The 26,509-nt window shown below is 35.2% G+C and overlaps 1 protein-coding gene across 1 annotated transcript in view; it reads right to left on the bottom strand.

Annotated features, from left to right (window-relative positions):
• AHCTF1 (AT-hook containing transcription factor 1) overlaps positions 1–26,509 on the bottom strand; it is a 68,303-nt gene that overhangs the window by 13,575 nt on the left and 28,219 nt on the right. The window contains exons 14-30 of the mRNA XM_007467524.1: positions 26,023–26,163; positions 25,252–25,356; positions 24,226–24,319; positions 22,667–22,790; positions 22,477–22,533; positions 21,512–21,658; positions 20,755–20,942; positions 12,523–12,667; positions 12,311–12,442; positions 11,470–11,620; positions 10,869–11,019; positions 10,437–10,544; positions 8,084–8,276; positions 6,287–6,490; positions 5,185–5,605; positions 3,451–3,574; positions 1,207–1,304 (exon numbers count right to left, since the gene is read on the bottom strand). Of these exons, the coding sequence (XP_007467586.1) occupies positions 1,207–1,304; positions 3,451–3,574; positions 5,185–5,605; positions 6,287–6,490; positions 8,084–8,276; positions 10,437–10,544; positions 10,869–11,019; positions 11,470–11,620; positions 12,311–12,442; positions 12,523–12,667; positions 20,755–20,942; positions 21,512–21,658; positions 22,477–22,533; positions 22,667–22,790; positions 24,226–24,319; positions 25,252–25,356; positions 26,023–26,163 (2,583 nt within the window). The remainder of the gene's footprint in view (positions 1–1,206; positions 1,305–3,450; positions 3,575–5,184; positions 5,606–6,286; positions 6,491–8,083; positions 8,277–10,436; positions 10,545–10,868; positions 11,020–11,469; positions 11,621–12,310; positions 12,443–12,522; positions 12,668–20,754; positions 20,943–21,511; positions 21,659–22,476; positions 22,534–22,666; positions 22,791–24,225; positions 24,320–25,251; positions 25,357–26,022; positions 26,164–26,509) is intronic.

Genomic DNA, 26,509 nt, shown 5'->3' on the forward strand with positions numbered 1-26,509 from the left:
GAGAGGCCCGCGTACCGCAAAAAAAAAAAAAAAGAACAGAATTAATCTGTATTAATGACATGGGAAAATATCTTAAATATACTGTTAAGTGAAAAAAGTTGTTGATTATAATAAATTTAATTGTTAATAATTTATAATAGCTAACATTTACTGAGCTTTTATTAACAGTGAACGCTATTAAATTTTATAGACAAAGAAACAGAGGTATAGCTCATAGTCCTATACATAGTAAGTGCAGAACAGGGTTATGAACCCAAGCAGTCTGTTTAAATCCTTGGTATTCTCTATCCACCGCACTTACCTCCTCTTTCAACATACTGGGGAAAAAAATGCACAGGAAAAAAACTCAGGGAAAAGACACTTTCTTAATAATAGATTCTTAAACTGGGTAACCGGGTTATGGGGATTTTTACTTTATATGTGAGACTATGATTTCCTGATTATTTTACAGTAAATATATATTACATTCTTAACGGGTGGGGTGGGGTGGGAGGAGAACAGGTCTACTCAAGCTTGTCCTGAGCCCTATTCATGATGTGACAGGTAGAAAGATATAATGGTTAAGAACATGAGCTCTAGAGTCAGTCAGTGTCAACGCCATATGTGAAATGCTTAGACAAGTTCTAGGCACACGCATTCAAGGTGTCTGCTTTCCCTAAACCCAACTGTGAGTTCAATGAGGAAAATATATCTTCCTCATCTCTGTATAGTCAGGGCCTGAGAGGAGGCACTCAAAAAAACAAAACAAAACAAAACAAATTCCATGTATCTGTTCATTTTCCCTGGAGCAAATTCAGTCTTTTGAGATTATTTTCTAATAATAACAAGCCAATCTTGGCTATATGTTACCACAAACACAGAATAAATATGGAAGTTTCCCTGGATATATAACCGAATCTCAGAAGATCAAAAAGCAGGTGTGCAGTCTGGCTGGGGACTGGTAATTTACTTTGCTCTTCTTTAAATATGTCCACAAAAACCATTCTAAGACTTCCACTATGAGAACCATAGAGTGTTTTATAAGCAACCCACTGTTTGGTAGCTGACACACCTCCTCAGAATTCTATTTTTAGCTGGGGAAACAACTGGAGAATAACTGAGATAACAAAGTCTGGATTATTATCCAGATTCTTTTGTCCTAAGAATAGAACACTCTTTAGACACAACACTAAAATGAAATAATTCTTAAGTCAAAATAATACATACATTTATTGTTACCTGCTCTAACTGTAGAGGTACAGCTTTCAACAGATACTAGTCCTTCGTCTAAAACAGGTATCTTGGACTTCGGGGTGAGGATTTTCCTTTAGAAATTGAAATATATACTTTAGTGTGTAAGAAGATTCCATCTGCTCTAACCTGCTTTACCCAATTCTTACTTTTCATTTTGTTCATGAAAACTGAGGTTCAGAGAAAATACCAAGCAACTTCATCCATTACTAAATAATTTACAAGTGAATTTAGAAACAAGTAATGCTGTATTTGTTTTTCCTATTTTCTAAATTTTTTTTGTTGAGTACAATGGCATGACCTTAAACTACAAATAAAATGATTTTAAAATGCTGGTCAGTATAAATTACACTTAGGCCAATTTTTAATTATCTGTGGCCACATTCTTCAAACAAATCTATCAAATATTATAGACATTTCCCCCATATACTCAGTAGAATCAGATTCAATATTTTAATGCTAACTGGAAAGCACATGATAAATGACTCAAAATCGGAGACCAGTGTGACCTGCTTTAATTCACTTGATAAGTGTTCTGGAAAGATGTTGACAGTGGTCCCTTTCTATTCTGAGCTGGCCTTTCCCTAAAGCCAACTAAAGCATGCTGATTTTTTAAACTGGACAAACTGTACAGTAAATTCAAGAAAAAGTATGTATTTGGAATATATACACATTTATTTGTAGGTATATTTGTAAGACGTAACTCAATCACAATATTTATAGTAAGGACAACTAAGAACCCACAACCAAATAAGTTTACATTTAAAAAGGAACTAGCTTGCCAAGGATGGTGAATATTCACCTAGTTACTGATGACCACAAAGTTTCTGGTCAAGTGAATGCTCTTTTGATTTGCCATTGTTGTAATTATCCATCAAACCCATTACAATAAATATTAGTTTTCATTAAAATTTTAAAAACCTTAGAATTAAACAACAAAACAATCTTGATAATCCTTTTGTACTGTTTCTCCTCCTTTTTCCATGAAGGCCTGGCAAAGATCACAGTTAATCAGGATTTCTCTTCTCAGAAGTGAAGCATCTGATTGAGTTCAATGTATGAGAGGTGACTATCATGATACTGATTTTTGTGGGTGGTTTGTGAAGTCACTCTCAAGACTTATAAATTAATGAACCACTTACAACGCCTTAAATTATCACATTTTATGTGGGCTAATCTTAGTAAATTACCCTTACTACTTGTTGATAACTGAAGCTGCAACTTTTTTGGTATTCTCTACAACAGCGGTCAACCTTTTTGGCACCAGGGACCAGTTTCGTGGAAGACAATTTTTCCACGGATGAGGGGGGGATGGTTCAGGCACTAATGCGAGCGATGGGGAGCGACAGATGAAGCTTCACTTGCTCGCCCGCCACTCACCTCCTGCTGTGCGGCCCGGTTCCTAACCGGTACCGGTCCGCAGCCCCGGGGTTGGAGACCCCTGCTCTGCAACAGTGTTACTCAAAGTGCTGATATACAATGTGTCCAGTCTTGCAATGAGATAAGGACTTTATGCCAGAAGGTCAATCAATCAATTACTTCACTGATTAGCTCAGCTGACTTTCAAAAAAGGCTACTGATATATATTCTAACAGAAGCTGCTATCTTGTTGTAGACCATAAACTGGGAACTGGCATCAATCATATTAGACCGCACTTTATGTAGCACTGCCATACATCATCTAGTACACTGGCTAAATGTGTTAAGTGCTAAATGAAACGGAATAATTGGGAGCATAACAGTTCAAGTAGTCACTGAAAAACAAAAACTGCTAGAGTCTTTTATCAATCAAATGGCAGGGAACACTACTGCCTCTGAACCATCTCCCTTATGCTCTGCCTTGGTGCTATAGGATACATACCTGATCATCCTGAAACCACTGAAAATGGGAGAGCGTGGAGGAATGCGTGGCTGTGAGTGACACTTTTGGTTTTCAACAAAAATAGAATCACCAAAGAATATTAAAGAGTTCTGCCTCAACTTATCATGTCTCTATATATTTAGGAAACATCTGGTATCATTCTCAGATTTCATAATAACTACAAAATAACACACAGTTGTACAAATTAACTTCTTTCATAACAGAAAACATTACCAAAATGCAAATGCCAAAGATCAAAATAAGAGCTCATCTATGCGTAGAACAAATATCAATATTTACTACTGCTTCACAGTTTCATTAAACTTTATTAACATTTGAAATTTTCTCTATAAACTTACCCTTCACAGACTGATGGTACACAAAGAGAAGCTTCAACTCCTTGAATGGGGCTTAAGGTATTTAATTCTGAAAGTGCCCCCTCTGCAACTAAGAGATCCTTTGTTTCTGCATCTTCTAAAGTGCCTATAAATCACACAGTTAAGAACATTTGTAATTATTTATGCTAAATGTTTAGCGAATACTCATGGTCTTGGCCTATTACTTTTTAATAAGTTGTTGGGTCTGCTTTTTGTACTTTTAGATTTACTCCATTGGCATCAGACTGCAAGTTCCTTCTAATTCTCTGAGCCTAGGTCAAGAGCCCCCCTCCCAACCCCCTCTCTTTCATCTACCACTCACACTTTTGGCTTAAGAGGCACTGTTGCAAGTGTTTTACATTTAACAACTCTCTTAATCCTCAAAATCCAAAGAGGTAGTACTATTACTCCCATTTTACAGATGAGAAAACAGAAGCATATGGTTACACTGCTTATCCCAGATCACAAACCTAGTAACTAGCTGAGCTAGTAAGATTCAAATCTAGCTTATTTCACTCTAAAGTTTGTGCTATATAATCCCCCACAAAAACAATAAAAATTTCTCTTTGAGACTGTCTAATCATTTTAGGACTAATCAATGAAGATACTGCCATGAACATCCTTGTCGAACATTCACCATTCAAATATTTTAGTGGAACACAGCACATCAAAAGAGTAATGTAAACTTCTAAACATATGGTATTTATAAAGAGAGTCCTAAATTCTTAGAGCAATTAATAATGTGTATATTTATTAAATAAAGACATCATAGCCCAAACTTCACTGCATTCACATTTTAAGAAACCTTAGTTCAGCTTAGACAGAATGTATTTCCCCAAAGAAACCACTATGACACAGATTTTTATATAAGTATTGGGTTTTACATATTTAAAGTTAAGAATTACCTTTAAGTCTACGCAGGGGTAAGGAACATAAAAATAGAATAACTTTTCTGATCCACCAATTCTAAGCCAAATCTCTCCCCTTCCTGGTGTTCTACTGGTCCCTTCTATGTTCCCCAGTGTAGCATTTATCAAATTGCATTGTACGTGCTTGTTTGATATAATCCACTAGGTTCAAAATTACATGTGGGCAAGTGCTATGTCTACTTCTTACTTTATCACTTAACACTTAGCACACACAAAGCTGGAGCCCACCTGTTGCACATAAATTAGGGGCTCAAATTTTTTTTGACAAATGAATACAAAGACAATAAATTCATGGGTCTTTGGACATTTACTTTTCAGTTTCCAGTGATTATTTTGGAGGTAGGGATGGAGAGTAGAATGAACTTCCTGTTTTCTGAGCAGCTTTCTAGAAAGTTGAGGCTGCTGTATGGATAAGTTAATCTAGTCTTTAAAGGTAGTATTATTATTTCTCATAGCTATAGGAAGACCTTAAGTCACACTGATACCTGACATTTCTTCCTTAACCATTACTGTTATTTTCCAAATTTCATTTCCAAATAAAAACAGAACACACATTAAGTTCTCCTCTCCTCAAATCTCATACCTACTTATAATGAATGTAACAATATAAGTAAGCCATATTTGTAAGTGGAAAGAATTAAGATATGTGTATTATGTCTAGAACCTACTGTGCTGTGACCATATAATTATTTAACCCCGATGCTTTTCTTATGACAGAAAAACCTCTATTACAAATTTTACTCAAGAGTATCAATGGCCATTTTGAATATTTGGGATGAGTTCTTACCCATTTGTTTCTCTAGGTCTGGAGGAGTTACTTCCGATTCAAATGTATCTTTATCACTGTTCTCAGTCTGTTCAGTTAAATTAGTAATTTGTTCAGTGGAAGAGTGTGTCACTGGCTTAGAGGCCATGAAAATACATTCAAAGTCTTCTGGTGATGGAGCATCCTGATACTCCAAGGTAGTCTGGTCTGATCTGGTTGAAGTATTGCTGTTTTCTATGTTCACATCCAGTTTCTCCAAACTTTGTGAAGTTGTATCCTGTGACCTCACATTAATTTCTTGATGGTCCTTTTCAGGGCTATTCAGGGGAAAAGATGTTGCCTTATTTTTATCTTTATTCTTCAGCCATTCAGTTTCTGCTGGAACTGCACATTTATGGAAAGGTGCAGTAATTAATGCTTTTGTTTTGCTGTCATCTGCAGCCTGTTAAGTAAAAGGTTTGGAGAAAAATAATTTTACTAGTAAAAATCAGTCACGTCTAAGCTATCCATCCCAATCATACCCACCCTTTCCACGTTCCGCTTTTCTCCAAATTCTTTTCTCCATCAAAATTCACTTATTCTAAATCCATTCTCTTCAGATTGCTGATTAAAAGTTAATGATTGTTAATGGTTCTCTAACTGGTAATAGATCACTAATCACAAAAGACTAAAACACAGAATAGGCAAGATGCCCAATAAGCACCAATGAGTTCCTATTAACCTACAGTGGAGCTCTGAAGACATACCCTCCCTAAATAGACAACGAACTAGGAACTTAATAAGAGAAGCAGTACAATACGGGTTAAGAAACAAAGAAATTTAAAAAAACAAAACAAAACAAAACAATTCTAGTCCCATTTCTACCACCAAAAAGCTATTTGGTTATAGATAATTTGACTTGGTGCTTCTAGCCCTATTTTCTTCACCTGTAAGTGATGGGTTTGGCTTGGCCAAGGCCCTAAGGTTGCCTTCTGAACTAATGTCTTCTGATTTTATGACTACCTGCAAGACTGTATATAAAAATCTATAGTGAGATTACATAAATCAATTTATCTAACTTTTTACTTATAAGAGCTAATATATTGTTATTAAATCCTTTTGTTCCAACTATTATCAGACTTACTCCAGAAGTCCATTTTGTGGTTATGCCTTCTTCCATGAATGAAATTCTAGTTTCTTTAAGTCGTAAAGGAGGAGTAAGAGACCTTCCAGGTGATAAAGAGGGAGACGCTAAAGGTGTTGTTCGAAGACCAGACCTTAGGATGGATTGAGGAGTGAACTCAGCAAATCCAGGGGAAGTAACTGACATAGCCAAAGTCTTAGCTTTCTATGACAAAGAGCAAATGGAATTCACCATTAGTGTTTGTAAAAGGCACCTACACAAGGACAGACAGGGCCAAGCGAGTCACAATGGTGGCTATATTCTCATCTCCAATAAAAATATCAATAAAAAGTTGTATTACACATTACTGGAAATACAAAATTCTACTCAGGGCTTTCTATACATAAGGCTATAAAAATAAAACATAAAGCTGCATCCATAACCATTCTAAAGACCTTGGTTACTCCCAGGTTTAAGTTCAACTTAATAAAGTGCTGAGATAAGATAAATTATTTAACTGTTGCTTAGAAAACTTTAGTTAGGTGAAAGAGATGATAGTGTGTGATGAACAGAACCTAGTTTAATTATAGCAAGCTAATCTAAACTAGACTAACTTTAAGAATGTTTCAGAAAAAATATAATTCCATCACGACTCTAATAGTAACTGAATTACTTATAAGAATTCTGACTGGTTTACTATAATGAATACAAATAATTAGCATAGGAACTAGTTAGCAGAAATATTGATAATTCCTTCACTTAACCTCTCCTCTAAAGGACTAGTAAACAGATTATTGGATCCTGTTACATTATTAAATTCCATTAGATCTGTTACAAGATTATACTGATTTTTCTCCTAGATTCATTTTGGTAGCAAGTACAAAATTATTCCCTCATTTAATTTCATTTGAACTTAGCCCTAGAGAATAAAATGTGAATGTTTTTCTATAGAAGAAAAAAAGTAATACTATTCTGGATATTAAATGTCAGGAACTTAATAATCTTAGCAAGCTTCTTTTCAATTTCTTTTAATAACTATTTTAGGTCTAGCATTTACTAAAGTATCTTTTATCCAACCTGAAAAATAAGAATTCCCTGACTTCACTTTAAATGCTGGATATCCAGAAACAATTAAGAAAAAACAACAACAAAAAAAGAAAGCTTCTGGGACTGAATCCAGAGCACTGGACAATGAGCTTGTGGATAACATATGTGAAAACATTTTGACAATGGGAGGGTAAAAGTCCACTGCTACCAGTCATCACAAGTTTAGTTTTGTGGTTTCTCAGCTAATAATTTATCAGAGAGGGTGAAGGAAAAAGCAATTCCCTACAGATAGTAGGAAAGAGTAACAGTTTATAATTTTATTGAAGGAGCCAAAATTTTAAAATAAAATTTTCTAAAAATATTAAAAATTAAAAAGCATTTGATAAAGGAAAGAAATAATGGCAAAATGCTATCAGAAACTGAATTAAAAAGAAAAAGCAAACCCAAGAATATGAAAGCATTTTTCAAAGGGAAAAGGCCTATTTATAATAACCACAGAGGCTTGCATTACTTTCAGAGCAATATAACTGTTAACCTTGAGCATAGTGCCAGTTAACCACAAAAGGTAAATTTAATAAAGTCTGTTTCTGAAAATATAAAAATACAGTAAGCATTGTGGAAACATATCCACAGAAAAGAAAAAAGGAAAATAAAGGCTTAAAGCCCCTTATTACCCAAAGATATCAATTATAAACAGCTTATTTCTCTCTGCTACTTGAAAAGTAAGAACTTCCTAGCTTCACTAGGAATGCTAGACACGTTAATACTTACCTTAACTATAAGAGGAGTTTCAAGTAAATATAATTCTGAAGCCCTGGAAGAATTGTGACGTGATCCTTTTGATTGTGAATTTACTGGCAATGAGGTGGACGCCAGGGACAAAGAAGATCTTGTGGGGCTTTGCTGAATAAATCCCAAACACTGAGAAGGCTGGGGGACAGGATGAACAACCAAATCCAGCAGTCTGTAATCACAGCATACATATAAATAGAAAAATCCTGGTAACATACTTGAGTTATACTGAAGGAACAAAAGAATTAGTATCCCATTTAATTACGCAGACTTCTATATTGACTGGTAAATATAACCATATGAAAATATAAATTCAGACAAGTATATTACTGTAATGCCACCCTTAGTTCCAGAAATCAAAATTAATTCAGTAGCAAAAAAGAGAATTATGAATTCTAGATAACAATTTGGTCATCCCCCCGCAACCCTGAAAAGGAGTTCTAGCCCTCCTCCCTCCCTTTTACCAATATTTACTGAGCCCCTACTATGTGCCAGGCATTATTTTCAAATGAAGATGAACTGCTAATGATTTAAATACTCAAGAAAACAAGGCAATGTTTCCCAAGCAATCCATTTGCTACAATTCACTTTCACAACATAAAAATTCCTTTCACCCACATGTGAGGTACGTAATGAATACTGGTTTATTTACCTTTATGGTTCTGATCACAATAAAGACTAGACTTACCAACCAAAAAAAAAAGTTAATTTTCTCAACTTAATGAGGTTAGTGGCAAAAGAGAATCCCAGGATTCTACTAAATGGCTTTCTATAGTATCCTGGACATTTTTATCATATCAAATGATAGGAGAGAGAGCCTTAACACTTTTATTATCGCTCCTTTCTTGAACCCCAGACCTATTAAAATACAAAGGAACTGAGAAAAAGTGACTTGTGGGAAAAATATCAAAACTACTGGTAGGAAAACAGAATGCCAGTGATAAAGACATCCATTTAAAGCAATCTTCTTACCAACTCCTGAGGGCAATTAAAGGAAAAGAACCTCAATCTAATAAAATCTAATCCAAGAAAGGGAAAATCCTTTCATGATTTGAAAATATATCCATTATGTACACTACAAACAGCTTTGGCCCCAACTGCTTTTAAGTTATTAACTTATTCTGAGTACTTTATTCTTAGTATCATAGATTCAGATAACTTTATTCCCATAAAATTATGTCATTCTGTCATTGATAAAATGTAAACAATCAAAAATTTCCAACAATTGTGGTCATATTATTAAAGAGAAAGAATCATTACATTGAGACACTTGGTTGTTCTCTGTTATTGATGATTATGAACACTTCTCAACTCTCCAATGTTCTTAAATAAAATAAAACACAATCACAATTTCATGTTGGATGCAAAATTTCAATTTAACTATTTACTTTTCTAATACCACATGTTAAGAAATAAAATATTATTCCATCTGAAGCCACTTAAGACATTTTAGTAGGCTGTTACACAGGAACAAGCTTTAAGAAGCCAACCAAGATTAGTTGGGATTTATAAAAATAAGCTTTATTCATGGGTCAATCAACAATGAGATTAAAGAAAGCAAGTTAACAGTTTATTTTGCTCATGATTTTAATAAAACAAAGTTTGCTTCTTTTCTCTAGGTAGTCTGAAATCATTAAGCAAAAATTCTAAGCAGACAATCAACTGATGCAAAATTTCTTAAAATTACTATAATACTGCCCAAATTATTTATTTACAGCAAGCATTAAAAACTCATTCAAGAATTTAAAACAATATTTATAAAAATTTTAAAGACAATTTAAAAATTACAGTGTAATTATTAAGTGTATCACCTCACACTGGTCAGAACGGCTATCATCAAAAAGTCTACAAATAATAAATGCTGGAGAGGGTGTGGAGAAATAGGAACCCTCCTACACTGTTGCTGGGAATGTAAATTGGTGCAGCTACTATGGAGAACAGTATGGAGGTTCTTTAAAAAACTAAAAATAGAGTTACCATATGACCCAGCAATCCCATTCCTAGGCATATATCCAGAAATGAAGAAAATTCTAATTCAAAAAGATACATGCGCCCCAATGTTCATAGCAGGACTATTTACAATAGCCAAGACATGGAAACAACCCAAGTGCCAATCAACAGACAACTGGTTTAAGAAAATGTGGTATATATATATATATATATATAATGGAATTAGTCATAAAAAAAGAATGAAGTGTTGTCATTTGCAGCAACATGGATGGACCTAGAGAATACCATACTAAGTGAAGTCAGACAGAGAAAGACAAATTTTATATCACAGTGTAATTCTTATCTAACATTGTCTTTTAAAAGTGATTTAATAAATGCTTACCTAGAAATTTTTTGTGATGTTTTTGAAATTGGTGTTCCAACAAATGCCTCAGGCAGCTCTGGATCTGGGAGGGAATATACTATAGGAGATGGTTCCTCTATTTTAGGACTACAAAGAAAATAAAAATTTAACTTTTGATTATGTATCATGAGGAGGATTAAATTACAAATGCTATAAGAAGGTGAGATCAGATGGGAGAAGAGGGTTTTCATTTTTTTCCTTAGTGCATTTCTGCTTATTTACAAATAACAAACATAATTTGGTTTTAAATTTAAGGACAAAGAACATTCTTCTTGCAAGACAAGGAGACAACATAAAAAAGTTTTCCTTTTTATATATATTAATAAGCTCTAAGGCTGGTTTATGAATGCAGCTGATATCCAGGAAAGATAAACAAGTAGCATGACTATAAAAGGTGTAAGAAAAACATACCTATTGTAGACAGAGATGCTATTTTTAGGTTCATTACTTGCCCAGACCTCTCCAATTTTAGATAACACATTACTGATGAAAGTAGATCTTGTTAACACAGTCCCTGTTACAGCTTGCTTTGGAACTGCTGATAATGGTCTTGGCCTAGAAACTGTAAAGTGAAAAAGGGAGGATCTAATTTCATCTCTAACACCAGAATTTTAATAGATTAATATGAAAGAGTGATTGGAGAAAACGAAACACAACATCAGAGCAGTTAAAGTTATATTTGGTTTAGCAACATCTATGCAGAAATTTACAATTTGGGCTTTTAGGAGATGGTAAAATAATTATTCTACATGTTTTCTAGAAGTTAGATAGGAGTCTCCAAATGAAATAAAAGGAGTTCTGTCATTTTGTATTAAATCAACTGTAAAAAGTTCCAAGAAAGCTTTTGAGTTCTTGGGGTAGAGCAGCCAGTAAAAAAAAAAAAAAAGTACCACTGTGAGGAATCAAAGCAAAATTGAGCTAAACAGAAGATAACGATGGTTTCAGAAGATAATCAATCATTCAATATCTTTTCTAGCCCAATACTTTATGACATTTTTCAATGATATCCTACCTTCTCGAAGAACTGATGACGCTGACAGATGGTAAGGCTTAGCTCGCTCAGTGGCTAATTTTCGCTGGACTCTAGGAAGAATTTTCCCATATTGGTCTAATATAGAATTTCGGGCCACTGATCTCTCTCGCAAACGAGGATCACGATCATTCTGTTGAACATATCATAACTGGTAAAAATTTAATCTTCAAAAATGTTAGTGCTATGTTTATATATTTACCATTTACCATTAATTATGAATACGCAAGAATATCTTCCTCCTTCCTACATATTCATTCTTCCAAACCAAGGACTTCATACACACACCTAATTGCTTCATCAGTCCTTACCCGTCACTAAATTCCAAGCCTCTCCTTCCCAGCCTTGATTATTCACAATAAAAGCAATCGTTATCATTTACTGAGCAACATGTTCACACACACCTCTGTGCATCCTCACAAAGAGATACTGTCATTTTGCAATTGAGGAAACCAAGGTTCAGAGAGTGTGCTCATTTGTTCACACAGAGCAAACGAACAATTAGCCCAACCCCTACAGTCCATACTTATTGCACTATTTATTTCCTACTGCTACCCTCTACCAATTCCTCTTGTTTTCCAAGTGAAGCAGTAAGTCTGGCAAGACTGTGGGCAGATATCTAAACAGAAATTGCATATACTAAAGAATTAGATAAGTAACAATACCCTGTTTCTCAATTCTGCTACAGAAGCCAAGAAGAGGATTTCCTAAACTCAAGATTATACAATGCTCAGCAGCTACCGAACTACAAGCTCTCATACAATAAAGTCACCTGTTTTCCCTATTCTCTTGTCCCCCATAATAAAAACAAGTTTAACTGTACCATAAGCTTTATCTTCAGAGTTTGGTTCAGCTTCAAGGCAGGAATATAATTGGCACGCTGCAAATGGTGAACTAAAAGGAATTCATGATTCTGAACACTGGCACTGGACTGTAAAAATCTCACCAAACACTCCTAGAAAGAACAAAATAGATTTGTAAGCCACTAACTTATCCTGAGTTTCTGGATATAAGTTTATACTGATAAGTCATTACCTGTTCAGTGTCTGTGAATGGCAGCTTCAGTAAATCCTCCATTAAGCCCATTTCCTGACAGACTTCATATGTGTGCTTGAGCAACTCCTCTATATCCAACCTATTAGAATGCTGTCGCAGTAAACTCCAGGCTTCAACCATGCACCTGAAATCAATATTTATCAAAGTTTAGTTTTAGAAAAGCTATTTAAAATGTTCAAAACAAGTAATCGACCTGAAGAATCCCAAAGATACTTTGTACATGTAATTTAAAAGTACTTTAAAATTTTACTGAATACTAATCACTGCATAATGAAGTTGTCAACAAGATAAGGTATCTCTAAAGACTTTATATTATAATAAAATGTTGAATATTTCATGTAATTTATTGAATACTGCACTGAAAGTAAAAAACAGAATTGTTCTATGGGTAGAGAATGGTTTTAAGCATATGAGTTATTTACACTCGAGATAAGGTGGCTGACTGGGAGCTGCAGCTTGCTGTCGCTGCTCAGCATCATTAGAGAGAATCACACCGCATATCATTAGCTCAGGAAAAGATCAAAATTCGAAGTATGGTTTCTACTTCATACAAGCATATTGCTTTGCACCATTTTTTTTTGTTTTTGCGGTACGCGGGCCTCTCACTGCTGTGGCCTCTCCCGTTGCGGAGCACAGGCTCCGGATGCGCAGGCTCAGCGGCCATGGCTCACGGGCCCAGCCGCTCCGCGGCATGTGGGATCTTCCCAGACCGGGGCACGAACCCGCGCCTCCCACCTCGGCAGGCGGACTCTCAACCACTGCGCCACCAGGGAAGCCCGCTTTGCACCATTTTAAAGTTGAAAAATTGCAAGTCAAACCATTTTAAGTCAGGGACCGCCTGTGCCCAAGAGTTCAAGAAGACAAAAAACTAGTGTGGTCTGCAAAGTACTGAAAGTTTAAAGCGAGGTTCTTAAGGAGGTGACACCCAGCATGAGAAGAGTGGAAAAGAAAATGAGCAAAGACCTACAGACAGAAACAGCATATTGTACTGATGGGAAAATAAAGGACTTAGCTTAGTAACAGACGATTCTGGCTGACCTACAGCAAGATCTGACTGGAGAACTTGGGTCAAATTAGACAGTTTTAGATACCATGTGGGGCTACTGAAACACCCTTCTGTGGGCAATAAAATGTTAAATGAAGCAGTGTTTCTCACGATATATTGTTAAGTAGAAATAAGATTAGAACAGCATGAATGGGCTTCGCTGGTGGTGCAGTGGTTGAGAGTCCGCCTGCCGATGCAGGGGACGCGGGTTCGTGCCCTGGTCCGGGAGGATCCCACATGCCGCAGAGCGGCTGGGCCCGTGAGCCATGGCCGCTGAGCCTGCGCGTCCGGAGCCTGTGCTCCGCAACGGGAGAGGCCACAACAGTGAGAGGCCCGCATAACGCAAGAAAAAAAAAAAAAAAAATGGCAAGCAGATAGGAATAATTTTCTAAAATAAAAATCATCATTCCTAATTTTAAGTGAATAATTTTGATTTTAATAGGCATCTTAATTAAAAAGCTTTAGCTATAGTTTTTATTGAAATAAAAACAAAAACTGAAAGAAGGACTTATAAATAACTGACCCTCGTAAGAAACACAGAATGTGTGAACAAAGTTACAGCAATTAGTATTCATAATGAAAATGCATCTGAGGAAATTTTGGCAGCACTGTCCCAGACTCCCACTAGACACAAAGTTTCCTGGGGAAGCAAATCCCACTGTTGGCAGTTCAGGGCCCTGTTAATTTTATTGTTTGGGGACTAGAGTATTTTAACGTATTCCACAGAACTTATAAAACTAACGACCCAAATAAGTAAAACATTTGCGGTGTATTCCCTAAAAATCTGCATCTGAAATTGCCTTCTGCTGCTTCTTCTACCAGGACAGGCATGACAGTGTAGTTGTTAAAACCTGAGTATCTAAGAGGAGTAATTTTTTTCCTAAATCAAAAATCTGGGAATGTTAAAATGAGCACACCATTTTTGTAGAAAGAAAAATAGCTAATGAGGATGAATGAACACCTCACCATTAATTTTAATATAAAGAAATAGATGAAGTAGGTATAATAAAATCTTGGTATCTGTTGAATTTGATTTAGGATGGGTGTATGGAACAGTCGTTGCACTATTCTACTTTTTGTGTATTCTGGAATCTTCTTACAAAATGTTTACACCAAAATAAATTTCAGATGCATCAAAAATTTAAATGATAAAACAAAAAAAAGAGAATGGTAAGAGAAACAGTGAGAGGATTAAATAATAATATTGAAGTGGAAAAGACACAAAAGTCATAAAAATACTGGTCATTCTGACTTCACAAAATAGCTCTTTATGAAAAGATGCGTTCAATTATTATAGTGAGATCATATTAATATTACCATTTTCACCTATCAGATGGATAAAACTGATAGGTGAAAATGGTAATATTAATATGATTAATCATTATTAGGGGGGTTAAACTGGCAAGACATTCATGGAAGGCAACATGCCATTATCAAAATTACAGTTGCAAATATCCTTTCACCCAGTAATTCCACTTCCAGGATTTTACCTTACAAAATAAATTTGCACTTGTGTAAAATGGGTGGTTACTCACATACAGCAGTGTTTAAAATGGTAAAACACTAAAACCACCTAAATGTTCACTAAGGAAGCCAGTTAAATAAACATTGGTACATCCACACAATGAAGCTCTTTATGTACTATTATGAAATGAATTCCAAACTAGCTTTAAAAGTATATTGCAGAATGATGTACAGTATGCTGTTTGTATTTTTTTAAAAAGGGAGAGGGGGTGGCAATGACATATATACAGATTTGCTTAGTAGGTCCAGAACGGCTTAGGAAGGATACACTAGAAATTAACATTGTTTGGGTAGTGGGAGGAAGCTTAGGAGGCTGGGAATTCACTGGGTATCCTTTTGTACCTTTAGAAAAAAGCATGTAAATATCTTACTATTCAAAAACAGAAAGAGCCGTATTCTTGCCCCTCTTCCCCCAGCCCATGGATATATGTTTTAAGTTTTCCACTTTGAAGTACGATATCTACCCCTAGTTGAGCAGACATACTAGTAGGAATAAGATTAATTTATTTATGACTTATCAAATATTAATCTAGTAACAGTGAGCATACCTGAAAGCAAAAGACAAATGATAATGTTTTTTCCCAGTTTCTCCCCTAGCAGGAGAAGACACAGTTTCCTCCAACTACAAGAAACTGATGCTCCATTTTGGGCCAACACGTGCATAAATTTTAAAATAAGTTAAGTCTCAAATTCCAGGTCTCTCCTGCTTCCTATGGCAGAAAGGCATGATGCCAGGAAAAGCAGTAAGAAAATCACTTCAACTGATGAAAGGCTAAACTAGCATGTTGATAGTAAAAGTTATTTCAATAAAAAATGTATGGGGGTTCTTGGCAATACAGCAAGAAGAGAGCCTGAAAAACACTCCTGTGACAAGCTCTAAAAATGCTAGATTGAATATAAACAATCTTTTGAAATGCATCATGGAGATCACAATGAAAAAAGAAATTCCAGAGAGCTAAACAAGCAACTACTGGTTTCCAGTGATTAGTGTAAAAGTTAAAATATTTGGAAAAGATATATCATAAATAACAGAATATTGGTATAGCTACATTAACAATTACTCACGATGAAGGTTACTCTATAATAATAAAAGGTTAAAGTCATTTAAAAAAACTCTTATGTATCTAATATTCGAAATACAAAAAGTTAGCAGTATTATGAGGAATGAACACATCCTTCATTAGAGTAGGCAACTTGCTATCTATCTATCTATCTATCTATCACTGCACCGCATGGCAGGATCAAACCCAACGCTCCGCTGAAGTGGAACTGCAGTCTTAACCAGTGAACCATCAGGGAACTCCCGCAAACCTTTCTTAATAATTAAGCAGACCACACACACACACACACACACACACACACACACACACGTATACATTAAGGACACACAAGGATTAAAACCACACAATGAACAAACTTGATCTTTTAGACAAATACACTTGACATCTCACCTAATAAATGAGCAACACATTGACTACTTGTGAATACAACAAGTCTTAATAAATTTTAGAGGATGGGTACCACACTGATCCCATTATGTAGTCACGATGCAATCAACATAGAAAAGAACAAGATAATTTTTAAACCCACATTTGTAAAGTGAAACTTCTAAATACCTGATAGGAAGAGAAAAAATCATAATGAAAATTTTAAAATACTTAGAACAGAAAGATAATTAAAATTGTGGGATGATTCCACAGCAACAGAACATTCAGATTTATGTTTTTATATTAGTAAAGATAAAGGGTTGAGAATGAGAAATCATCCAACTTGAGTTAAAAAGCACAACTTGAGTTAAAAAGCACTTCCCTTGGCTTCCCTGGTGGGGCAGTGGTTGGGAGTCCGCCTGCCAATGCAGGGGACGCAGGTTCGTGCCCCGGTCCGGAAAGATCCCACGTGCTGTGGAGCGGCTGGGCCCATGAGCCATGGTCGCTGAGCCTGCGCGTCCGGAGCCTGTGCTCCGCAACAGGAGAGGCCACAACAGTGAGAGGGCCACGTACCGCCAAAAAAAAGAAAAAAAAAAGTTATCCTTTTGTTGTTGTTGTTATAAACACTGCTGCATCTTGTTATATCTGCTTTTTATTCCGCCAAAAAAAAAAAAAGCACTTCCCTGGTGGTGCAGTGGTTAGGAATCCGCCTGCCAATGAGGGGGACATGGGTTCGAGCCCTGGTCCAGGAAGATCCCACATGCCGCAGAGCAACTAAGCCCGTGCGCCACAACTACTGAGCCTGCTCTCTAGAGCCTGTGAGCCACAACTACTGAAGCCTACACGCCTAGAGCCCATGCTCCACAACAAGAGAAGCCACCACAATGAGAAGCCCGTGCAGTGCAATGAAGAGTAGCCCTTGCTCGCCGGAACTAGAGAAAAGCTCACACGCAGCAACAAAGACCCAACACAGCCAAAAATAAAAATAAATGTTAAAAAAAATTTAAAAAAAAAAAACCACAGCAGAATAAAACCCACAGGAAGTGGGAAGAAAAGAATAAAGAAAATGATTGCACCTATACAAAAAGGTTTTCCAGCTCTATTGTACTTTTATGTTACTAAGGCTGAATACTCAATGTTAACAGCTGAAAATCTAAAGCTGTTACTTTGAGGCTATCGTGTACTGTGCATGATGATTACTTTGCAGGTAAACCTATTTGCCAAGCCATAATTGTGATGGCATGTCTATAGATAAAGCTCATACAACTAGGAAGCTACCATCATAATGGTTTTAAAGAAAGATGGTCTTAATAAAGAAGAAGTGGTAGAGGCTAGAGTCAGGAGTCAGGCTGGAAAGTTAGATAAATGATAGCAATGACGGTTAACTTAAAAAAAATTCAATCTACCACCATTTACTAATGACTTACTACCTGCAACTATAACAGTGCTTGCAAAATTTAACCCTCGAAATGTTGCAAGGTGGTCATTATTAACCCATAAGGAAACCTGGGCTCGGAAAGGATAATTTAACTGCTTTTGATCATATTTTAGAATGTAGCAGAGTTCAGGTATAAATTCAGATCTATTTGCGTCCAAAGACTGTGCTCTTAACATCTTTGCTACCAACAGCAGCTATTACGGTATCGTTATTTTTTTAAAGACATAGATTAATAAATAATATCATCATTAATATAAATTCAAACAACAGCTGGAAAACCAAACAACACCTCACTTATCTAGCATGCGGTGAGTTTGGGGAGAGGGGTAGTATTCTGATGGTTGAAGTACCAAAATGTTTTCAGCTATTTTAACTATCGCTGTGCAATCATGGCATATGGATGTTAGCAAGACCGCTGTGTAGCCTGACTTACTTTTAGTTCAAACTTCCCAAGCTTAGCTTTTTTCCATGTTTCAAGCACATTGTGGTTAATCATTCTGTTGGATTAGAGATGTAGGCATTTGGGGAAATTAGGTGATTATGTACTAAACATGGGACATACCTCAGAACTTTGCTTTCTTGAATCAGTTCCTAAAAATCAGCTTGTTTTCTTGTCATTTACTTCTTTCTAATAAAAGTGGAGTGCAGAATATGTATGTAGCTGCATGACCTCCTGAGCAATGAAACATGGCTGCCTTTCTGCACAAGTATCAGTTCAAAAACTAAAGCAGCCTCTTCCTACATTGTTTTCTTACTTTCAATAAAAACAACAAAAAAGGATGAAATCTTGCCATTTGGACAACACGGATGGATCTTGAGGGTATTATGCTAAGTCAGACAGAGAAAGACAAATACCATATAACCTCACTTCATCGTGGAATCTATCAAAAACTCATGAAAAAAGAGATCAGATTTGTGGTTACCAGAGGAGGGGGGTGGGGAGTGGGTGAAATGGATGAAGGGTCAAAAGGTACAAACTTCCAGTTATAAAATAAATAAGTCATGGTAAATAATACTGTACTGCATATTTAAAAGTTGCATATTTGAAAGTAAATCTTTAAAGTTCTCATCACAAGAAAAAAAATTCTATAACTATGTATGGTGACAGATATTAACTAGACCTATTGTGGTGATCATTTTATAGTACATACAAATTCAAACCATTATGTTGTACACTTGAAACTAATATAATATTGTATGTCAACTATACCTCAATTTAAGAACAAGAACAAACAAAAAAAACCCCCCACTGTTACTTAACAGTTGTCTTCTGCCTCTCTAACATTCGAGTCATTCTCCAGTTATAGAACCAGTAATTATCTTAAACATTTACTGAATCTGAAAACATGCTATCTCACAAATGGCATTTTGAGGGGTCCTTTGTTTTCACTCCTGTACTTACTGTAAAGGACACTTAATAATGCTAGTGTTCTGGGGACTAGATAACTGAGGCTTTATTGTACTTGAGAAATAAGGTTTTGAAATTATACTATATAAAGTTTGTATTATTATAAACATTAGTACATAATGTTTGCTATGGCTAAGGGAGAGGAAATGAGAATCTAGCAAAACAGAGAAACATACTCTGGATGAATCACAGGACAACGGAATGAAAAAGAGAAAAAAACACCAACCTTTCAAAGTTTTTTTCCCTCACTGTTCCAACATTTGCTTTTCTGAAGTAAAAGCATTAGTGTGCAAGTACCACCTCTTTAAAGTCACTTAAGAGTGAGAAGCTTACATGCAACTGAAAAAAATTTACATGCTGCTTGCCTACCAAGTACTAGAACTCTTAACCCATTTATTAAACATTTTTCTCCTTTAGCTTCTTTAAATTTTTGTTCTTATATTCATTCTTAATTTATTTGGCTTAGCCAAACACTTTTGCTATAACCAAAATTATTTCAACAAGTACTTCTTAGTTCATTACTTCTGAGGACACTGTAAGTTTCAATATCTCTAACCAGTCTATTATTAAACTGCAAATCTGTCTGAAACGTAAAGATTCAACCCTCTCTCCTCAGAAATACAACCTGTTTAACCAAAGAGAACAAAGAAAACAACTTTCAGAGTGCTGACACTGGTTCATAGATGACAATTTGGGATGAGTAAAGTGACCAATTTTAAAAAATATAAAAAATGACCCAACCAATAAGATTGAAAAAAACCAATACAAGTTGAAAAAAATAGTTACAATCTAAGAAATTTCAGCCCCCAAACGAGTTTCCCAATTAACTAGGTATTAAGAAAACCCAAAAACCAGATTACTGTATTTCCAATCATGCCATTTAACTTGTCAGTTATTACATACATGACAAATATAATTATTATAGCAAGTGTATTGCTATAATGCAACAAGAAAAATCAAAGAATTGCAACACCCAAGCAACCAAGACTAACAAAAATATCAGAGTACCATCACTGGAATATACCCTCAAAGAGCATAATTTATCAACTCAACATATTTCTGGCTGCTTTTCAGCATAATCAAACTTTAACTGTCCACGCAGGAGACTGTCAATATTGCCAGGTAGAAACAAATACAATTTTTAAACCTCAGTTTGATTTCCCCTTTTACTCAAGGTACTTCTTTTCTTCATCTTATTTTAGATAAAAGGTGCTTTTTACATTTTTCTTAATGATGAAAAGATGAATAACATAAGAATATTGTGTAATGCAACCAAATCAAAATATGCATTGCTACTGTCTATTTCATCAATTCCACTTTATTAACACAGGACCAAGAGTTTGACTGTATTTTCAAAATAGGTACTTACCTATTAAAGAGCAAGACAGTGAGGTGAAGGATAACATCACTACCACTGGACACTGTTGGCTTCATTGCTTGAATATATCTGAGGGCTTGTCTGTGCTCACCCTGACCCATGAAGGCTTCAATAATCTTTGAATGTTGCCATGACACAGGTTTTACAGTAGCTGGGTGAAACAGAAGATCCAAACCACTCTGCAAAAATGACATAAAAATTGGTAAATACAAATATAATGCGTTGCTTTTAGGGAAAAAAAAAAGGCACTATACTAAACCTACATAAACCAAGATAAAACCAATTTAAATATATCTGCAAGTATCTACTTTAATCTATGATACTGATATATTTTATTTTAAATAAAAGCCTTATCAAAAGCCTCATACTTTTGAGACCTTTTTAAGCTAGTATATAGAATCTTTCCATCACCAGTTTCATTTATCAATGCCAAATTCTGCCTTCTCTAGTTCACCCAACACACCAACCATATCTCTAACATATCAATCACTATATTTGCACTATTAGTAATTATTTATTTGTTTCCTTCCTTCCTTAGTCAGTAAGGAACCTAGGGTTCTAAACTATTTTATCTTTGTACTGCCTAAGATGGTGCCTGGTGAAGGTACTGATTAAATTCAATCCTTAAATTACCTCTGGAAGTAGACTGTGTCATATCTTTAATAGCAAATTTAAATCCAGTTATGTATTTTTTCTAAAATTCTAATAATTTACAAAAGCTTACATTATAAGTGAACTACAGACTTACCTCATAGTCATTATGATCTATCAGCCAAAACCCCTGAATAAGTTTAACCTGGCCCCAAGAAATGGCAAAGGCAGTTGGAAATGATTCAATGGAAGTATCCGTTTTGTTTGGAAAGGAATACATAATATCAAGTAGCAAATAAATAGTCTTTAAAAAAGAGGATTAAGGACAATAAACAAAAAGAAAAACTCCTACGTATATATTTGCAATGGTAGCAACAGAAGATATCAGAAAAAAAGGCTTAAGACACTTCTGTAAGTGTTCAGAGAGCCATTATGGAGGTCCAGCTACAGGAGTAGTTTTATTAAATGTGGGTACAGCCAATCCCACAACCGACTTCATTCATTCTCAATAGCAAGTACCACCACAAAGGAGATGATCTAAAGCATACTTTCTTCATGAAGTTAGTAGCTTAGCAAATTTAAGAAAGCAATAGACGAAATTCCAGTTATCCAGCAAAACCTGGCAGCCTTTAAGCAAACACATCACTTATTTTATAAATTATTAATAAAACTACACATTTTGACTAAGAAACTGACATTAATTAGTACAAAAATCTTATTTAAGAGACCACAAGGCTCAAATACAATGCCTACGTAATTTAAGCTAACTTATAATGCATTCATATTCAGCACATGAATTAACCTCAGAGAATGACCACTTGCTAGCAATGTTTTAGAGCAGCTGTCCTTAACTTTGGGAGTGTCTTGGACACATTTGAGAATCTGATAAAAGCCACGAACCCTATCCCTAGGAAAATAAACTTAAAACAAAATTTTGCATAGATTCAAGGTTAACCATAGACCATCTGAACCCAACCAACAGGTCCTGGCTTAAGAATCTTTCCTTTTAAGACAAATCCAAATGTGAAATTGAGATTCGATGAGATGCATAAGGTTCCCACTAGTCTGACACTGAATGATTTTGGCAATACATGAATTATTTGATAAAATTTTAAAGGATACAACAGAATGCTTGCTTGCTTCGGTAACGTTGTCTAGTAGGTATATGTCAAGTAATGCCTATTAAAAAAAAATTTAGTGCATTGTATATATTCGGTCATCTATGCTCCTTGTTTTCCCGAGCCCATGCCAGGTATGAAAAATTCCACCCCAACTTTGGAGACTAAATGATATCATGTTATTGCAAACCTACATGTAGACTAGTAGGAGGATATTTTCCGGTGCCTCCTTCATCCCGTTTCCACAACTTCTCTACTCGATCTCCTAACTGAGAAACCATTCCATCAATCATCAAGCAATCAGGGTTCCACTTCCCTCTGCAATAAGGGCAACATTAAGGATATTTAGCATTAGTGTTAAATTATTATTATCAAAACAATAAGCACCAAACTCTTAAAAGTAATGATCTCAACTATCAAAGGCAGAAGAGATTCGAGGACAGGATCCCATCATGAGACATCCAGACATCAAGGAAAGTTAGTCAGATAAACCCTGAAGAAGCTTCAAGTTTGGTCATCAGTAAGTCAGCCAGTGAAGGTCAGATTCCAGGGAAGAATGTGGTCTAGCCAGCAAAATGCCTGAGGCTTACTTTTTACCATCTTGAGCAGATTACCAAAGAGCATGGCAGCTCAGTATAGAGAAAATAATACTGTAGTTCAATGTCAATATTTTCAGTTTCATCACTTGGACTAGTCTTTTAACCTCATTAATTCCCTGATAATATATATTACTGAGCACCTACAAGGGGATAAGCAGATATGGACCTTGTCTGTTTCCTCATCTAATATTAATAACAGCAGGAGCAGTTACTAATTACTGAATGAAATTTTCTTATGAGTAAGGCACTGTAAGAGGTACCTTGCATATAATATTTTATTTCATCTTTATATTAACTTTATAATTTATGTGACAAATACGATTAGAAAGCTTAGCCAACCTGCTCAAGGACATACACTTTGGAAATAACAGATCTAGAAATTTTCAATATGCCTAATAAATCTCCCAAGTCAATGCTCACTATCGTAGATCAGTTACTCTAAAGTACTGGATCCCCCAACTTGCCATGCGCAGCCTTATACAGATTTCCAAGTGAGTCTGACACAACAAACCCTGAACCAAGGTTTGTGAATCACTGCTCTAAAGGTTCTAAGCTGCTCTACAATTCTGTCATTCCAACCTGAAGGAGAAGGCTATTTATAATCCCAAGGTAGAGCCAAGGCTCTAAACACTACTCTTTTTTCTTCTATTACTTCTATATATTTATTTCAAAGGAACCAACTACGTGTGTATTTAAAGGGAAGGGGAGAGTATGTATTTAAAGAAAAGAGAAATAAAGGAAATAAAGAAAAAAGTGGTTGAAGTGCTGAAATGCAAATGGTAATGGAAAAATAATGTAAAATAACTAATGTGATATATATTTTATGCTTTAATAAACAGTTGCTTCTAGTCTTTTTCTGTGTAAGAATTCTCAGGAAAAATACATGCTTAAATTATAGAATCTCCTCCAATAAATCAATCATGTGGTAAATAGTTTTATTTAGGAAATAATAAATAGCTATTCTCAAGTTCTAAAATAAAGGTGTAACCATTAGGTCAAGGCAAACATTACAACTAAAATAGTAATGCTGGTGACAAATTCATATACTTTACTGAGAATTCCACCCATTTAATCGTTTTATAACATGATGAATTCTGTTCTGAGAAAGCTTTAACTTCTTACACAAGTTTTTGAAGGTTCTGGATGTACTATACCTTGATGAACGCTCAGACTTCTGTCGACGACTGGTGTAGTAGTTCTGAATTACAGGGTAGTTGTAGCATAACCTTGACAACTGCACAGCATCATCTAGATGTTTTTTAAGAGTTAGAAGAAAAGCTAGTAATACTTCCAAAATATCCCTCCAATACTTAAAGTTACATACAACGATATTTTACTATAATTTTGTAATGTTGTTCAACTTGCAGGCTTCTTAAAGTAATAAAAGAACACTGCACACCTTTATTAATAGATGCACAAATGAGAAAACTGAGTCTCTCATAAAAGTCTTGTAACAAAAGGATGCTGGCTTAAAACCATGGAAAAGCTATTCTAGAAAATGATTTTACTCCCTTAGGCACAAATGATAATTTAAAAGCAAGCAAGTTCTAGAAAATGATTTTACTCCCTTAGGCACAAATGATAATTTAAAAGCAAGCAAGTTCACTATCTGTTCAAGTAAAACTCTAAGAGAATTATGAAAGAGTAAGATCAACAGTAAGTATGCACAGTGGCAGAAGCACGTCTAAGTCCGTGTATCCTGGAAATGCGAGAAGTTGGATACTTTTGTTCTAAACAAATATAGTAAGTCAAATTCTCTAATCCTTGGTATTAGATGAGTTATTCGATAAAGAGGGTATTTAACTGACGGCTAATAATATTGGTTAATAACCATATTAAAAGAACCCTTAAGAGAAAAAGATGCACAAATTAGATTATAAAATTCATAGTTCTATGGATCTAAATTACTGCCAGTGATATCATTGAACCCATCTTCAGAAGCCATGTTTCAGCAAATATTCTTTCCTTTTAACCCAATAAACATGTATGGAACACATGTGTATCAGGCATGGGATGAAGCACTGAAGGTACAAAGTAGGGAAGAATGTAAGAAAAGAAGAATACAAGAAAACATAAGTGAGGTGGTATAAGAAAGGAATCCTACAACAACAGAACAACAAAATTATAAAGATTTAAGAATGTTCCAATGTTAATATTTATAGATTAGGCAAATATTTTACCTAAGCCCTCTGGTAAAAGCCCAGAATGAGAGAACCAAAGAACCACTTGTGCATATTGACAGATGAGCTGGGTAACCATATACTTATTGCTTAAATCCATAAGACCTGCAAAGAGTTAAAATCTGTTGTTAGCTTTCAATTTATCAACCACAAATGAAAAAGCAAGGCACTCAATAGTTTTCAAAAAAAGTAATTAATTACTTGGTGATTTTAAGCAATATGTATGTATTTTTAAACAAACTTAGCTTGAACAAATAATCTCCAAAATGCTAAACTAACTCATTGACTAAAACAGACACTTTAGGTAAGTATGCTTCTATATTAGCTATACTTCCATTTATCTAATTTCAGTAGTCAGATTTTTACATTAAAACAAACTAGTACAGTATCATTATACAGGTTGTTCAAACCAGGCCTTTAGACGAAACTGGCTATTTTGTTTAAATGGCAAAACAGAGGAGAAAAATTACAATGACCAACTCTATGAATAAAAACTTACATATAATTTAAAAATCTGACATTCTACCATTAGTACACTATCTTAACAATCCTTAATCCCCAAATTTCCCAACCTTATTTAATCATTGGCTCATGGCACATCTAATAACATTCTGTAGCTTTTCATTAAAAAAAAAAAAAAAAATTCCAGCATTTGAGAAATGATGGCCTGTTTGCCCAGTAATCCATCTAATACATAGGAAATGTATTCTTTCTCGAAGTCAAGAAGTAAAAGTCAATGAAACACTCATTTATATAAGACAAATAGCACACCTCTCTCGGTGATCTCCTGGGCCTCAGCTGCAAAACAGCTTAAGACTATATTAAGGTTGCTAAGAAGTAAATGGCACTGCTGGAGAGACTGTATAGTTTGTGGATCGATGAAACGACACGAACCATCAAATAATGGCGCACCTTTCAAGGATAAAATGTAAGATTAGTTTTGACACAGTATATCTGAATTAACTAAAGTCACAAATGCAAAACATATCAAATTCCTATTAACCAGAGAATTATTCTATATGAGATCTACAAAGACAAGCTTCAAATGACAAATACCCTCAAGGAATCTAGAAGGGCAGATACAAATACAAATTTTTAGTTTTTAAAAAGGTAGAATGAGACTTCCCTGGTGGCGCAGTGTTTAAGAATCCTCCTGCCAATGCAGGGGACAAGGGTTCGAGCCCTGGTCCGGGAAGATCCCACATGCCGTGGAGCAACTAAGCCCGTGTGCCACAACTGAGCCTGCGCTGTAAAGCCC

The sequence above is a fragment of the Lipotes vexillifer genome, unplaced genomic scaffold (assembly GCF_000442215.2).
Source record: "Lipotes vexillifer unplaced genomic scaffold, Lipotes_vexillifer_v1.1 scaffold1705, whole genome shotgun sequence".
Lineage (NCBI taxonomy): Eukaryota > Metazoa > Chordata > Mammalia > Artiodactyla > Lipotidae > Lipotes > Lipotes vexillifer.